General features: G+C 35.9%; 2 protein-coding genes across 2 annotated transcripts; one reads left to right on the top strand and one right to left on the bottom strand.

The window, feature by feature from the left end:
* Window positions 1-557: 557 nt before the first annotated feature.
* Window positions 558-7,152, bottom strand: LOC109107979 (tripeptidyl-peptidase 1-like). Its single transcript, XM_042774625.1, has 13 exons — window positions 7,056-7,152; window positions 6,680-6,751; window positions 6,415-6,554; window positions 6,183-6,333; window positions 5,975-6,096; window positions 5,090-5,268; window positions 4,782-4,980; window positions 3,987-4,175; window positions 3,755-3,827; window positions 3,544-3,664; window positions 2,715-2,874; window positions 1,948-2,072; window positions 558-1,592 (listed from the first exon to the last, which is right to left on the bottom strand). Exons 1-13 carry the CDS (start codon window positions 7,073-7,075, stop codon window positions 1,455-1,457), a joined length of 1,689 nt encoding a protein of 562 aa, XP_042630559.1. The 5' UTR covers window positions 7,076-7,152; the 3' UTR covers window positions 558-1,454.
* Window positions 7,153-9,828: 2,676 nt separating this feature from the next.
* On the top strand, window positions 9,829-15,320 carry LOC109108599 (growth/differentiation factor 6-A-like). Its single transcript, XM_019121716.2, has 2 exons — window positions 9,829-10,240; window positions 13,282-15,320. The coding sequence occupies exons 1-2, from the start codon at window positions 9,934-9,936 to the stop codon at window positions 14,247-14,249; spliced, it is 1,275 nt and encodes a 424-aa protein (XP_018977261.1). The 5' UTR covers window positions 9,829-9,933; the 3' UTR covers window positions 14,250-15,320.
* The last annotated feature ends 1,925 nt before the right edge of the window (window positions 15,321-17,245 follow it).

Raw genomic sequence — 17,245 nt, 5'->3', positions numbered from 1 at the left:
TTAGTTGCAGAGAGCATTTAGTTGCAGTTTCACATGCTATTTTAAAAATTACTACATTGACATTACATTAATTGCAGCTTATAATGTTAACAGCATAACTTTGCATATGCACAATATTCAATTATAAATTGTAAATTACATGATACATGCTCTTTAAAAAATATTTATATATTAAAAATATATATTTTTTAAAAAGTCCTATTAGAGCTTGCTCTTTCTGACACCTCATGTATTACCATGTATCGAGACTTGAACTATATTAATATAAGCTTTTATGTCATGTACATCCAATAACTGACTTAAATTTGCATTTAAATGTAAAAAAAAAAAAAAAAAAAAAAAAAAAAAACCCTACTTTTATTTGCATTATTTCAACTCTTTTTCCAAGCATGTTTTGTTAGCCTCTTTAAACTGACCTGATCCATGCACCAATATCACATCCTTATTTGCTATTGTAAATATGTTCTGACAATTCAACAAATTGCAGTTCCTAATCAAAAATGTATATTGTTTTGTATGTTTCTGGATAGTATTAAAAATCTACTTAAATCCAAGACTGTAAGCACACAAAGTCATTTATTTCAAAATAAACTTTAAACTTTAATTTGTATTTTGCAAGCAAAGAAATTAAACACCAGTCATCAAAAATCTTCATGTACCTTTCAGAGGGAATCCTGAAGGCAATGCATCTTTCAAAAAAAAAAAAAAGTTGGACCTGTTGCTCAAATAACATTCAGTGCACCAGACGTCTAGTAGAAAAAACATTCTCAATCTTAGTTCCAGAACAACAAATCCACTCAATATTTAACTCCCTGAGGATCTCTTCACAAAGTCTGTGAAATCAACCCATTTAAAAAGGTCAAAAACAGGCCATTGGTTTATGCAGCTCTCAAGTATTTTCAATAATTAGGCTGGTTTCAGCACATGCTGCATTTAAAACTTGGAACATCCTAATGTTTATGATAAAAGGGTCTAGTTTAATTTCATTTTAAAAGGAACTGAAATTTATTATTAGGGAATATTGCACTTCATTGAACATGGTCTCTTGAAAAATGAAATATATATGTATGAAGTAGATAAAATTCATATATATTTTCTGTCACACCAAGACACTTGTTAAACATGGTTGGGGTGTAGACCTGGAAAAGCCTGATCTTTTACTCAGGGACATATCAACCTCATTTGAAAGAACTGAAGATGTACAACCTGTTAAACAGGAAGAAGTAGCGTGGGTGGGTTAATCAACTAGTCAAAGGTTCAGTTCACACTGAAAGAACATCATTTTGTGAAAATAGTTCTTAGATGATTGAGAGCATGTTATCTTGATATGATTATACAATGCGTCATTTAGATGATTCAGCAAAGAAATGAAAAACCAATATGTCTTTCAGAGTAAAACAATGTGTGCAAAAGGGTGGGCCTTTCTTTTGCAATCTGACTAAACAAGCAACAGCTCAATCCATAAGAGCTTTAAGAAGAGCAGGATAATTGGGTGTTCCCCATCCTGTTACTGGATCCCATAAAGGGGAGGCACAGAAACCCTTCCCTTCAACTTTATCATCCAGACAACTCAGGTGACATCCCTCCGTTACCTAAGAGTAGGAGGAGAAAACGCTGTTAAATCAGTTTGCTAAGAGTATATGGTTACTTGAACATGGAAACTGAACAGGTTGTGTAACAGCTTCTAGTTACACAAGCTCAATTTCACACATAGCGGCATTCCGAGATGTGTGTGTGCTGCATGTAGTCGCCGCAAGGGACACTACAGCAAGTATTTTCATATACTGCTTTTTATGATCATTTCATACATGTCATTCTTTTTGGACAGCATTACAATTTAAAATGTCCTGACATTTTAAATATAGATTTTGTAGATATTTAATAGTTCTGAACACAGGGAAAAGGCTAAAAGAGTGGCTAATGTTAAAAATGTTTTTAAAGGCTTACATCATAAAGACCTTTGCCTTGCAGTTTGTAAAGGCGAGGGTTGATGAATCCTAATGAGGGAAGTCCCTTCAGGAAGCGCTGGTCATTTATGAGGGAGAGAATTCCACCCACTACTGGAGTTGATGCTGGAAAAACATTCAGATTACGAAATAGCAGACTTTACTGGGTAATTTATTGTCACCTAATCTGTATGTGATACTGTACATTGTTTTTGCATTTTCTAGTGTACAGAATAGTTCAAAAGTTTTGGGTCAGTAATGTTTTTTTATTTAAATGTTTTTGAAATAAGTCTTATTCTCACTAAGATTTACATTTATTTGATCAAAAATGCTTTAAAAAAAACAATTTAACAATTTAATAACATTCGATTTCATCGGAAATCATTCCTTATTATTAATAATGTTGAAAACAGTTTTGCTGCTTATTTTTGTGGAAACTGTTATAAGTTTAGTTTTTTTTCAGGATTCTTCAATGAATATGAAGTTATAAAAAATAAATAGCATTTGTAACTTTTATATAACTTCTGTATAAATATATTTACAGTCATTTTTGATCAATTTAATGTATCCTGAATAAAAGTATTAATTTAATAGTCAGAAAATCTTAGTGTTACACACTTGCACACCTGCAGTATACACAGTTTATTCTATTTTGCATTTCTACATCAATTCTAGTATATTCTATAATGTACTCAATTATGAATATAACCAACCTGTAATATAAGTGTACTAGCAAACAAAACCCATTCTTTTTGTATTATTCACTAACCGAAGTCCCAGAGACCCATGGTACAGGTACACGGTTGGTAACAACCCAGTAGTTGTCAGAAAGCGCAGCTAGATCTGGATAGGCTCTTCCAGTGATGTTGAAATATGTCTGAGGAGGTAGAGGCTGAACACTCTTTAGATACGCTTCAACAGCAGCAACCTACAGAGAAAAAAAAAAAAAACCCCACCGGCCTTGTTTGTCAAAGTCTTCAGAAATGAGCCAATAGACAAAAACATTATAACTGAAAACCTGACTTCAGCTACTTTAATAATATGGTGTAATTTCAAGGCCTCTGCTTACAAAAGCACAGTATGCAAAAGATCTGTATGTACCGAATACCCCGATGACCTACTACATCTGTGAAAATGTGTAGTACACTGCCTAGAATACAAAATCTCACAGTGGGGATTTTATATATATATATATATATATATATATATATATATATATATATATATATATATATATATATATATATATATAATGGTCAATTTCTCAACTCATTTTGCAAAATGAATATATATTTTTTTTTTTTACTATGGTCAATTTCTCAACTCATTTTGCCGACTGATATTAAAAATGCAAATACATTTTATTTCCAAGAGGACAACTGTATTTAAATTGCTGCCTTTAACATGCAACATGAGGTCATGGGATGAAAATCAAGAGGTCATGTGATCTCACACAACTGTTTAAAACAGGAAATAGTGCCTATTTCAGCTACTTAAAAAAAGTAGACTATTTAGAGACATTCTGCAGTTTTCATTAAGCGGCAAGATAGTATTCCATTCAAAACACAGCAAAGGATACAGACTCATGGAGCTTTACCTGATAACCTGGCCTTGCAAACACATTGCTGAAGCCACCTCCACTGATGTAATCGGTGACCTCGTAGGTAACTTTGAAGGGGTTCTTGAAAGAAGTACCCCCCACAGTGGTAACATAGGGACTGGATAGCGAAGAGATTCATTTTACACCAACTATTTTTCAGTATAGAATGCATCAGTGTTATACAGATTATTTAGAGAGCCATGTCTACCTGGATGCAGGAAAACTCGGTCTAAAAGTATTTCTTTCCTTGGTCAAGTGTCTACAACCTGCTCCACTGTCACCTGCATTCAAAAAAAAAACATGAGTGTGGCTTTCTTTGAGATCTTAGACCAAAAGAGGAAAAAATAAAGAACATGCATCCGGCAGTTAATGAATTTTCTAAATAAAATGCACAAAATAAAAAAGCTTTTGTTCCTGCAACATGACTTTCATTATCTTACCAGAAGCAAAGAGCATGGAAATCCCTCTGAGGCCAGCTTTCATGAACTCTATGTTGATGCGGTTCATATAGGCATCAGAAAGGCTGTCTTCATCATCTCCATAGCTGATAGTGTGGACCCAAGGCACTGCAGACATGTTGCTAAGCAGCAGCATCCACTGAAGGAACGGCTCCTGAGACTCATGGCGACCTGTAACCGAGACCAAGGAAAAGTTTGTGATCTTTACAATGCAGGAAATAAAAGAACCTATTTGGAAACAGACCCAACTGATGCACTAAAATCAGATCATTTGAGAAGACCAATACTGAATTTGCAAAAACCAGCAGACATCCTAATAGTTCAACCATAAATAAAAATTTGCTCAAAATTGACTCACCCCCAGGCCATCCAAGATGTTTGAGATTTTGGAGAAGTTTCACTGGACGAAGTGTTATTATGGACTCATATTTTGTCTACATTTGTCTACATTTGCTACATTTGATTAAATGAAGATATCTACATCTTGGATGGCCTGAGGGTGAGTCTATTTTCAGCAGATCTTTAGATTCCTTTAATGCAACAGCAAACTTAACTAAGGCAGATTATGTCCATGAATCAGAGTTATTAAGAGAAATGTTGTCTTGGCAACTAGCTAAAATAAAAAAAAGTTTAACCTGACAGACATATTAGAAGAAAAAAATAAAAATGACAACAAAATTACTAAAACTTAACAGAACATATCAAAATAAAAACCAATTCAAAATATTAATAAAATCTATATGTGGTACTAAAATAATGCTGCCATGGAACACATACCTGGATTTGTGAAGACCCATGTAGAAATGTTTGCTCCACTGCTCATGATGTACTCCACATCCAGACTGGCCTCAATGCCGGCTTTCCCACGGCCCTGAGTGCCCACGACCCGCTCTACAGCTGACATGTGTGTGAATCCTCCAGCAAACAGACACATAAACTCAGCCAAGTCAGCGGGGTGGTAGTACTGCTCCAAGAACTAGTTAGTGGAGATATTTGGCAGAACCATGAATCACACTTCAGAATTCTCTTCATATGAATAAATTAATGGATTTTCCAATTCTGCACATTAAATATGAGAGGTTTACCTGTGCTACTGCCTGACTGTTGTTAGTGGCAGTGCCCACATCTTTTGCTGTGAGGTTGTAGCGACTCCTAATGACTGAGGGGGTGACGCCCAAGTGAAAGCCTAATGCTGATTGTCTTGCTCCTTCCCACCCTTTACTAATATCCTTTCCTTTTGGTGGGAAACGGTGAACACCCCCCACTAAAAAGTGAAAAAAAAAAAAAAAAAAAAAAAAAAAAAAGACTTAACGTCATAGTGATTAAGATTTTCAAATAGAAATGCATTTACTTCACTTTATCCTACTTTATTAGGACAAAATAATGCATGTCATTACATATATTGAAAAGCAAAATAGAGAATTGCTGAATTAAAAATGATTAAGTCCTTAACCCTGTAATATCAGACATATGATCTTTTTTTTTTTTTTGGAAATGGGTCATTCATTGAACCTCAAAAAAAAAAAAAAAAAAAAAAAAAAAGTTGCTAAAACATGTTTTGTATCATATTTGAACCATTAGGCTTTTATGACCCATTTAGTAAGAATATGGAGCTCATATTCAAGGAGGAAAAAAAGTCTCAATTTAAGACCAGTAAAGCGGAGTAAAAAATGCAGATATTCTGATAGCCCATACTGTAAATCACTGAGAACTTTCTAACTGTATAGCAGACTACTTACATAAATTACATATACATATCAGTTGTCCAATAATATGTATTAGTAAGATGACATTTAAATGCTTAGTTTTATGATCAAAGCTCTGTAGTTTTAATTGTGGAGGGCAAATCGAATGATGCAATGCAACACAATGATGATGACTAAGTGAGTTTTAGAAAGAATATATATATATATATATATATATGACACAGTAGGCTCATAGGATGGAAGCTGATGGTGTCAGCTGCTCACCAAAGTCTAGATGCTGATGCACATCTTCATGAACTGAGTATAGAGATGTTGACCTCAACAGAGTATGTGATTCTCTCCTGTAGCGGTGAAATTTAGTGCCAGGGAGCAATTCTTCAGCCACCCTAAGAAGGACAGATAGAAGATGAGAATCCAATCTAATTTTTGTGGTCTATTGATACTATAAAATTCACTCAAAAACTGTCCTTACTGCACAGTCATGACACACTGAAGGAAGTCCTGTGTCACAACTGTGTGACAGTTTTTGACCCCATGACTCTGGAGCCAATTCTGCACTACTTTCTCGGTCAGCTGAGATGGCCGAACAAGAGCAGCTACTTCTTCCAAACTCAGATACTTCCCTAAAAAATGAAATGAGAAAATAAGAGCTCATTTCTTTATTTGATCATTTGGATTACAACACATGAGTGTCTCAATAATACCATATTGATGTGAATCTGGGTCTGACACTAGTTTCAGTAACTCATCCATCTGGTTAACATTCTGCTGCTTTAATGCAAATGTAAGTTCCACTTCCTCCAAAGATCCCACCCGTTCAACCAGAATCCAGTCCTCAGGAACACTAAAACATTGAGAATAACATTGTTCAAGGGCTGATTCTACTGTATAATGAAATGTGGAAATTACTTAAGAAGTGACCAATATAGTTCATAATTTGGACTCAATTATTGCATGCATGGGTCTTACGAAGCATCTTGATCAGCCTCAAGCAGCTCCCCATGGACGAGCCAAATAAAGCTCAGAACAAAAACAGCAATCCTGTAAAAAAAATAAACACTGTCACTTTAAGAACCCACTTTAATGCAAACTGAATTATTTTTATGGTCAACGCACGAGACTTTTGTTATTTTAACTCCAAAAGTTAACTTAAATAGTTAACATGCTAGAACAGTACACAAGGGAACAGGTTTATGTGAACTCTTTGTCCTGTCCATCTGACCTCAAGAGGTGAACCGCTGTCTCCAAACAGTTTTTACAAACTGATTTACAAACAGTTCTGCAAACGTGATCTTTAAACTTTGATTAGCGTAAGATAACTCTGTGCAAACAACAACATACTCACCGCATTGTTTTCGCGTTCATTCAGCCTGATATCTAAAAAACAGCACCAATGCCTGTGTTCTAATATACTGATCATATGATAGTCACGTGATCATCAGCTGATCTTTTATTTTGATAATTATGATTGAGGACGTTAATGCGCATGTGTCTGCAAATAAAAACTCACACATCTCGCACATCAATTATTATCATTATTCGCAATTTTTATTTTTATTTTTTAAATTCAAATGCTTGGAACAACAGCACAGAAAGGCATTTATTCGTAACAGAGATATACATATCAAGACTAAGATTACACTTAATTTTCAGATTATATAAAATAAAATTAATATATTGGAGAGAGAGAGAGAGAGAGAGAGAGAGAGAGAGAGAGATCATTCCAGAATGCATGTACCAAGTTACACTGAAAAAAAAAAAGGTGTTCAACCATATCGATCTCTAATTTGCATATATTTGACTCCCCGATATTAAATCTTATTCTTAAAAATTCTTGCAGGGTATATGTGATTCATACCAAAGGGAATTTTATAAATTGTAATCCACGGTAACCAGTTTGCGCCAAAATACCATAGTTACCAGGTGTTATTTGCCTTACTTTCCTAGAGGGTCAAACAGGTTAATTAATATAATAATAACAATATTTAATAATAAATTAATTTAATTTATTTTATGGGTAGCATCCACATTTGTGGCACACACACATGTATATATATATATATACACATTTGAGTGACGCACACGTAGCCAATATATGTCGAGCAAAAATAATAAAACTGGTAATTTTTGATCTTGTGGGGACATTTATTTTTTTAGTCCACATGAGTAAAACAGCTTATAAATCAACTACATTGCGTTTTTTGAAAATCTAAATATGCAGAAGGTTTTGTGTGAGGGGAAGTTTGTAAAAATCATTAAATATATGGGATGTCCCCATAAAACATGGAAACCCAACCTTTGTGTGTGTGTGTGTGTGTGTGTCTTAAATGGTGGAAAATACCTCTAAAGATCAATTTCATGGGGCAAATGAAAACACAAAATTGAGATATAAACTACTTCGTAATGAGTTGGTGGAAGTTTATTTAGTTTCAAGGGAATGATAATCATGATACTCATATGTGGAAAGAAAAGGCCAAAATCTTTAAAAATATATAATCACTAGGACATAAATTTAGTTATATGTTCTGAACTTTATGATAACACTTTTTACTTGCTTAAGTATGTCCATCCTTTTACATATATATATATATATATATATATATCACACACACAACATATATATATATATATATATAAATACACACACAACATATTTGACAACAATGAAAAAAGATCCGTAATTGGTGTCTACTAATGCAGGGCAACTGACCACAAGAAAGTGAAAGGCTGGAGCAGAAAAATGCTGTAGTCGATTGTTTTGAGGGGTAAGAATAATATTTTGCCACCAAGATAACCTTTCAGTTCAAGCTCATACTGTGAGCTTAATAAATGTTTCTTTGGCTACTAGAATAAGTTTAGTTTACAGTCTACTAAACATTAGTTAATATGACAGGCATGGATGAGGTCAGGAGAGGAAGCAGAAGAATTGTACTTCCTGGCAAAATCTCTAGAGTTTAACCTGATACCCATAAATATTATAGCAAAGTGTTGGTTAATCCAGACAGCAAATCAACACACAATCAGCTGCATGTTGACATGGACAAGCTACAGTTTATTAGGCCCAGTACAGTAGTGTAACGTTATATAAATTAAGTGTTCAGGTTGTACCACTGAAAATATGCTTTACTTCAACTCTGTAATCCAAGGTTAAATCTCTGTGGTACCATATTTTCAGATGGACTTTTTCAGCTTTAGAACTTGAGCATATGTTAGCTGTAATGAAATAATGGATTGTTATGCTCCTTCTTTGAATCCAGTAAGTGACAAGTGAAAAGAAGCATATGTTTGACTGATTATGCATATGATAGTCTTTATTTTTTAGTACTTGACAAGGTGTAAATTAGTCAAAAAATGGATAGCATGAAGAAAGAATCTGATCTAAATCCCTGCCATTCATCTTTGAATGCCTTTACTTATGGGTTGCAAAGCAAAGGGAATATCATATAACATAGTGAACGCCTTTAGTAGCTTTATAGTAATCTTTTCATAGGTTGTATTTTTAGCCACACCATTGATTTGATATTTATACAGAAACTGACTTTCAAAAAGAAAACTACACTGAGAAATATCAACTGGAGTAAGAAGTGTGACAATTCTGTCCTCTTTAAAGCACATGTATAAGAAAGGCAGTATTTGTACTTAAAAGCATGGACTAGCCTACTATTCCTTCAGTGAAAACGGATTTTACTATAAGCGTTTTTGTAATTTAATTAACTTGCATAAACTTTGCATGTGTATTAAGTGTTGCCAACGGTAGATGGCAGTGCGCGCACATTAAACGGGGACGATTGCGCAAAAGACGGTACAGCATGAAAAGCAACTTTTCCGAATCAAAATATTGACTTCCTATACGCTTATTTCAATTATTATGCTTATTATGTAGAGAAATGTTTATCATATGTTGTCATATAAAAAACAGTACAGTTGTACTAAGAAAATTCCTAGCAAAGCAGAGTAAATCCTTTCAATCTTTATTTTAATCTCATTCTGTTTAGAATTGTATTTATTTAAAAGTGACATAATTGGCAAAAATATTTTCTAAGAATTCTGATTTAAACCGCTTCCAAATATCTTTCCAATGGGGGGCGCTCTTTGAATACTGAGCAACAGGCATTCAGTGTTACTCACGTTCAAGATATTAACACTATCTAAAGAGCAAAGGGGAGTTTCCAAAGTCATCAAGTCCATCCAACTTTGCCATTTTCGGCCAGAGACCACTGAAAATGACTCCCAAGAAGACTGCCGCTCCCTTCCTATGGTTTTCTTTTTGCTTTGGGAATGTTCTTGAGGCAGTGGTGCTGGGATCGGTGCAGTACCCCGATAACGGGCTCCATTCACATCTGGATGCGCGCGGTCCTGCAGAAGCCAGCGCGAGCTCTCGGAACGACTCCACATCTGTTCATGTTCCGTCTTACATGATCTCTCTGTACAGGACTCTATCGGAACTGGACCGACGGGCAAGCAACAGCAGCCAGACGCGCTCCAGGAGATATGCCAATACAGTGACCAGCTTCATGGACCTGGGACAAGGTGAGACTGATCCGCCAGTGAGACAGACAGATAAACAGATGGGTTGTAAGATGATCTCCTCCTTGAGACCGTCGCTGCAGATTTCATACCTTCAGATTGAGCCTGATCTTATTATATATTATACTTGGCACATTAAATCATCAATTGTAATGAATGGCATAAGGTCAACGCTGCAGTAATAAATCACTTAAGATCATGCTTGTATTATGACAGCTGACACTGTAAGATGATCGATCTCGGTGTGACAGATATAATATAATTCACTATAATATGATTAAGATTTATACTTGAGGACAGTAGGGTATATTTCACCCATGTTATAGACTTTTTCTGATGCTCTGGATATTATTTTTGTCATCGAATAATATTATTTGTTGCAGACTACAACAATACTGTTATTGATATTAAAAATTATAATTACGAACTCTTCTTCTTATTATTATTATTATCGATGGCACATCATTATGACTGCAGAAGAAGATGGCAATAAAAATATCATAATTTTAGTTTGTACATATAAATGAGAGAAATGCGTAGTCCTGCGTATATTAGAATTACGCGTAAAGTCTGTATTCCCTTGTGAAGAACCATAATAATTTATTAAATACTCTGCTTCAGTGATTCCGTATGAGTTGGATTGCTGTAATATAAATGCGTGATGTGTTTATGAACATGCATAGCTCAAGTTTCATTTTGTTTAGGATTATCTACTTCTCAATAATATTTTCGAAATGTGCTACATACAATTCCAAAAAAGAAATATTAAGTCAAATGTCTCAAATTTCCAACATCTGTGACAAATAAAGTTCAGCAGCACCTTGAGCTAAAGTATCTAAAAGGAGCACGCTTTCTTCCTTCCAGGTGTTGCTGATAAAGATAGAGAAACATTTTAATTTAAAACTTATGTTCAAATAAAGACTGTCACGTAAACAGAATTTGTGAAATGAAGTATGTCAGCTCTTCTCCCGACCAAATATATGGAGATATGCGTGAAAAACACTTTTTACTTTTTTTTAGTATGAAATCTGAGACTCTTCTGTTCTTGAATGTTCGCTAGATTGAAGTGACATTCATATATTGACAGGTCAGTTATTACATTTGAGGGCACAGCCTTTGAATAATAAAAAGTGCACAATGCCACATTTGTTTAAGAGTATTAAAGGTAATAATTAGCATTATATTAATTCCAGGCATTATATTTCCACTCATATTTTCCCACATTTGGCGAAGAGTGAGTCATGCAATTTGATCTCTATTAGTTCTTATAAAGTAAATATAAAACCATTGGCATCGCAGTGGCAAATAAATAAATAAATAAAATAAACACATAATAATAATAGAATAATAATAAAATAAAATTTGCCACAGTAGTAGATATGACGTCACGATATGGCAAATGCATAGTTCATGAATATTAATTGAGCAATGTATAAAAGCCATTTTAATCAACAATTTCAATAGCATTTTAATGACCAGCTAAAATGACCTGACATATTTAAATATTTAAGAGTATACATTCACATCTTATGCTTTTGGGTCCAGAATGTTGTTGTTGTGTAAAGACCAGTTCTAAGCATCAGTCATAATTTGTTGGTTTAATAGTAATGTATTTGCTTTGAATATAAAGGGTTTCTGATTCAAATCTGGCCTGGAAATGCAGCATGCCTTTGTGTGAAGATTGTCCCACCTGTCCCCATCATAAATTATGCCAATGTAAAAAAAAAAAAAAAAAAAAAAAAAAAGAGCTATATAAAACTAAAAAAACACTAAAACTAAACAACATACATACCATAGTTTGGTGACCACATTATGACTGTGCATTGTCTGAAGACAAAAAAAGAGCAAACACTATGACACTATGTAGGCCCATGGTACTGGAACCTAGTCCCTGACTTCCTCGGCTCATTTTCTAGGTTATGTCATTGTTTAGTCTGTCAAGCGGATTTTAGCTTAGAGGAGGATGCTTTACTCTACATCCCTTCCCACTGTTCACCTTTCATTTTTATAGCATTCCTTTGTCTTAGAAAAGAGATAAATATATGGCGCTTTTCTTTCAAAACACCACTTTCGGATGCTCCTTCTCATGTAGTACAGCATTTGTGACCAAACCCCAAAAATTTGGTAGCTTCAAACTGTTTGCAATTACCATTATTCTCAAGGTTCTCTCTCTCATAACGTCAATATGATATTTCCCGATCTGGCATTGGGTTTTTGTGCAGCCAGCTCATATTGGAAGAATCCTCTTCATGTTTAACCCATGAAACTGTGGTCTCTGTATCAGGTTGCATAGTACTCTAGGTTCCAGTTTTTGAACTGGATGTCAAGATGTCAACATCGAAGCTTGTTTTACTCCCAGCACAATGTCTGGTCTCTCTTAGCAAAGGTTGGTTCTGCATCATCTCAGTCACGGATGAGAATGAGTATTGGATGTGTTCTTTTAGCCAATTTCCTTCTCCAGACAAAGAAAAGGAGAGGACAACATCTTGCCGTCAGAGATTTTGTACCCCGCAGTGATTTCAAGTTAGCTGTGTGAATAATGAAAAACCAGTTCCATTTCATGGTGGCCACAGAAAACTGAGGTCCACCTCAGCTTGAAATGTTACCTAACATTTAATTACACCCTTAAGCCACCCACCTTTTCAAATTTACTGCATCCTCCTGAGGACATATAAGGGAAGGAGGAGGGTTTCTCGGAGAGCTGAGCATTTCCAATGTCCTGCCAAACCTTCTTCTCACTCAATCAGTGTAATTAGCAGATGCTGCCAAAGGCTGACACAGTCTGACAGGTCAGCCAAATGCTCTCCACCTGGTCTCCGTGAGCATGCTGCACCTCGTGTTTGGAGAAATCATTCAGGCCCTTGAATGTTATTCTCATTGAGTAGAAGGACTGACAATTTGTGTATGCCATTTTCACAAAAGCCATATGTAAGACTGTTCAGAAACGCATTAGTGTCTGCTTCGTGTAAGCTTGCTGCATTAATTCTTAAAATTCTTATATTTCTTATTTCAATGCTAATCCATCCTTTTTCTTATACCTTCAGAGGAGCCTTCCCTAAAGTTCCACCAGCAGTACACATTCGACCTGTCTGGTCTCTCACGACTGGATGAACTGATGGAGGTGGAGCTGCGGGTTCTGAGGAGGCCACCGCCTGATGTTTTAAGTTTACTCTCCAGTGGTGGAAACCTGTACCGACTACTCCTTCACACCTGCTCCCTCCCAGGATCCTCTAACCAACCTCTGCTCCTCAACTCCAGGATCATTGATCTTCTAGATACCGCTTCAGCCACATGGGATGTGTTTGATGTTGGTGCAAGCGTGAAGACCCACCTCAAGTTCTTCAGGACCGCGGAAGGCAGCAGGCCGTTGTGCTTCAGCATATCAGCCATTTCTGATTCAGATAACAAAGTTGTGCATCCTGGCATGCTGGGTCTGTGCCACGAGGATCAGCAGACCCATGAAAGGGCCTTACTGGTGACCTTTACTCGAGCTCGGAGGAAGGAGAACCTCTTTAGGGAGATCCGTGAGAAGATAAAGGCTATGAAAAATCGCAAATTTCCTAATTCTGCTCCGGAGCATGGTATTAAAGGCCATCCGAGACATCGGCGGAGGAGACGGACTGCACTAGCAGGCCGTTCTGGTGCAGGACCCGCTACAGGGGGAGCCGGTGGAGGAAAGGGTGGTGGCAGACGGAGAACACGTTGCAGCCGGAAGCCGCTTCATGTGAACTTCAAAGAATTGGGTTGGGACGACTGGATTATTGCACCGCTAGATTACGAAGCTTATCACTGTGAGGGTTTGTGTGACTTCCCCTTACGCTCACACCTGGAACCAACCAACCATGCCATCATCCAGACTCTCATGAACTCCATGGACCCAGAGTCCACTCCTCCCAGTTGTTGCGTTCCTTCTAAACTCAGTTCCATCAGCATCCTGTACATTGACTCTGGGAATAACGTAGTTTATAAACAATATGAGGACATGGTGGTGGAGAGTTGTGGGTGCAGGTAGCAATGTGAGTGAGGGGTGACCTACCCCTAGACACTAACCGAAAGCTGCTGCTGCTGCCTCATACGCAGAGGCCAAGTGCAGCATTGTGGGCAAGATGATGCTGTCAGAGCTGGTGAGATGGACAGTGTGTAAATGTGTGACAATGAGCATGTGTGTATGTTCAGATGGTGATAAGACATTGAGTTGTGTTTTAGAAGTGAGCGGAGGACATGTGTGCCGAACAGCTCCAAATTCCCTTACTACACCAAATAAACAACTCCTCAACAGAAAAAGATTGAAAACATAGGCTTTCCAGAAATTATTTTACATCCTGTTAATATAAACTCAATGATAGAGTGTTGAAGTATCCTTGCAGCAGTGGTAGAAATGTTGGCCCCGTTAAGACTCTGTCAGAGTCTGAGAATCTGTCAGCGGTAGCACGCAACTATAACGTGTATAACAGCTAAAGGTGCTTTGCATGACAGTCAGCTTATATTCAAGATGAAATAGCTCTGAAGAATTTGATAGTGCCTCTGAAAATGTTTCTCTGTGGAGTCTGGTGGCCTTAATTAAATATGGCATTGACTGAGTGAAAGTTAACATTTACTGAGTGAAAGTCTGACTCCATTCTAAATCGAAGGGGTCAAAGTTCAGCTGGTTAGCATGGCCTCATTAGCTCATTAGATGTCGTAACTACACTGTGTGGTTGCAAAAACATCTTTAACAACTGACATCCATTCAAAATAGCTGTATTTCATTTAAATCACATTTTAGTAGATGCACAAAGCTTTCTTAAATGTATCAAAACTTAAATTTTTACCCTGTCTTTTGTCATAGCTCAGGATATTCACTTGTAAAGGATTCGGGGTGTGCATGTGTGGTGTCATCAGCCAATCAGCATTGTCATGACATCATTTTCCTTCAGCTTTAGAGTAATTAGTCATATGCCATTTATGGCTCAAGTGTTTGGCTTGAGTTCTCATGACCAAAAATGAATTGCATACTTCCGAGAGTCCTGTGTCATACTAACTGATAGCTTAATATAGCAGCCTGATAAAAATGCTCATTTTAGATGAAAATTTCAGACGGCACTCAGAGGCTTTTGCATCTGAATATATATATATATATATATATATATATATATATATATATATATATATATATATATATATGTATGATTTTCCTTTATGGAGCTTCAGATGCTTCTAGAACCAAGAGACACATGTAATAATTGAGCATGACAGTTCTTAATTTTATATCAAGGTAACCCAGCATCTGATGTTCAAAAGTTGAAATCAGGCTTCTTTTTTTTCTCAGCATTGGCTCGCATAAAAAAATGAATAAACCATAACATTGTTTAGCACATAATTTCATAATCTTAAAATAACATAGTGCTAAAACTAAAATTAAGCTGTTTAATGAGAAGGATTTGGCTTCGGTCGGACAGACGATAGAGCTGCAGTATAGTACATGATGTGTGCAATATGTGCAAGATAAATGACTTCATTGCATTGAGCAACCTCAGACCTTACTTTGTGAAAGGCATTGTGGAGCCAAAATTAAAAATGATTGTTTTGTTTTATTCTGACACCAGATTTGGCTATTTGAAGACTTAAGTGTTCACCCACATTTACTGAAAGAGTTTGTTTACTTGAGCTGATAATTAGATTAGATTACTTTTATGCTTTAATGTCATGCCTTATTATGGATTATCATACAAATCCACAGTGTTTCCTTAAATTTGTCATTTAAATAGTTTATTTCTGAATGACAGCCACAAGGTAAAAAAGTGCCTTGTCCCATAATATAACAAAAGCAAAAAGGGACCTAATTTATGCCCATATTTTAGGGTTTTTAAGGGTCATTTCACCCAAAATTAAAAATGCTATCATCATCCACTCACCCTCATGTCATTCCAAACCTTGAGACATTTTTTTTCTGTGGAGCATAAAAGATGTTTTGAGGAATTTTCAAACAGTTCTGGTTAGCATGGACTTACATTGTATGGACAAAAAACACATTTATGTTTCACAGAAGAAAGAAAGTTTGGTGAATTATCTCCGTAAATTTGTGTAAGTTTATGTGAAAGCTTTACACAGAACTTCTTCTGAATGACATCAAGCCACAAGAACAAAATGAAAATAAGCTTCTAGCGTTCATTAATCTCAGTGTCAGGACAGAAATATTTGCCTGCTTATTGTTTATATAACATCAACTGTTTCCATTATGAAGAAATACAAAGCAGGTTTTTAATTCGTAACAGCAATAGTTTTTTTTTTTTTTTTTTTTTTTTTGACATTTCTCCATGGTAATTCCCCTCAATTAATGTTGGTCTCATTGTATGGGAATGATAATCACCCACATTGTCCATGGTGGCAGTATGAAAGTTACATTCCTAAATCAACAGACCACAGAAAAATTAGCCAGAGCATCTGTGCAGTTCAGAACAATATAATGGCACAAAATCTGTACGACACTCAAGAAAATTTCCTGTGTGGTTTTACGGTACATTATTGTCGTGAATGTTAGTTATAAGCTTGTTGTTTTGATTGTTTGTAGGTATTTTTGCAGAAGAAAATTCAATTTACCATTTACAATCAAGTCGAAAACAGTTGCATCTCTCACAGTATTTCTCAATTTCCCCATTCATTTTATGCAGATCTGGTACAATCTTGTTCTGCAGACTGCAGGACTGAAATGAGATCTTCGACATCTATTTCAAATCTATGAAAACAAATTAATGTTATTTGGCCAGTCAAGGATAGCTCAAGCAATATCTCTCTCTCGAGGTCTCTATCTCCACTCATTGTAAACAATTCCAATCGTATGTGCTTGCACCTTAATCTAATTCCTCTCAAGGCAGTCTGATTCTTTTTATAAACAGCCTTTCTTTCAATATTGACATGATCGCAATACCACACCTAGCTGGAAAAGATTAACATTAGGGGACGCCATCTTTGGTTGAAGGAGATAAAGAGGCACAAAGAGTGCCGTTGCTTCGTCTGTTGTTCAGAGGT

The sequence above is a fragment of the Cyprinus carpio genome, chromosome A17, assembly GCF_018340385.1.
Source record: "Cyprinus carpio isolate SPL01 chromosome A17, ASM1834038v1, whole genome shotgun sequence".
NCBI lineage: Eukaryota > Metazoa > Chordata > Actinopteri > Cypriniformes > Cyprinidae > Cyprinus > Cyprinus carpio.
The sequence above is the reverse complement of the archived record's forward strand: the minus strand, read 5'-3'. Positions and strand labels throughout refer to the sequence as shown.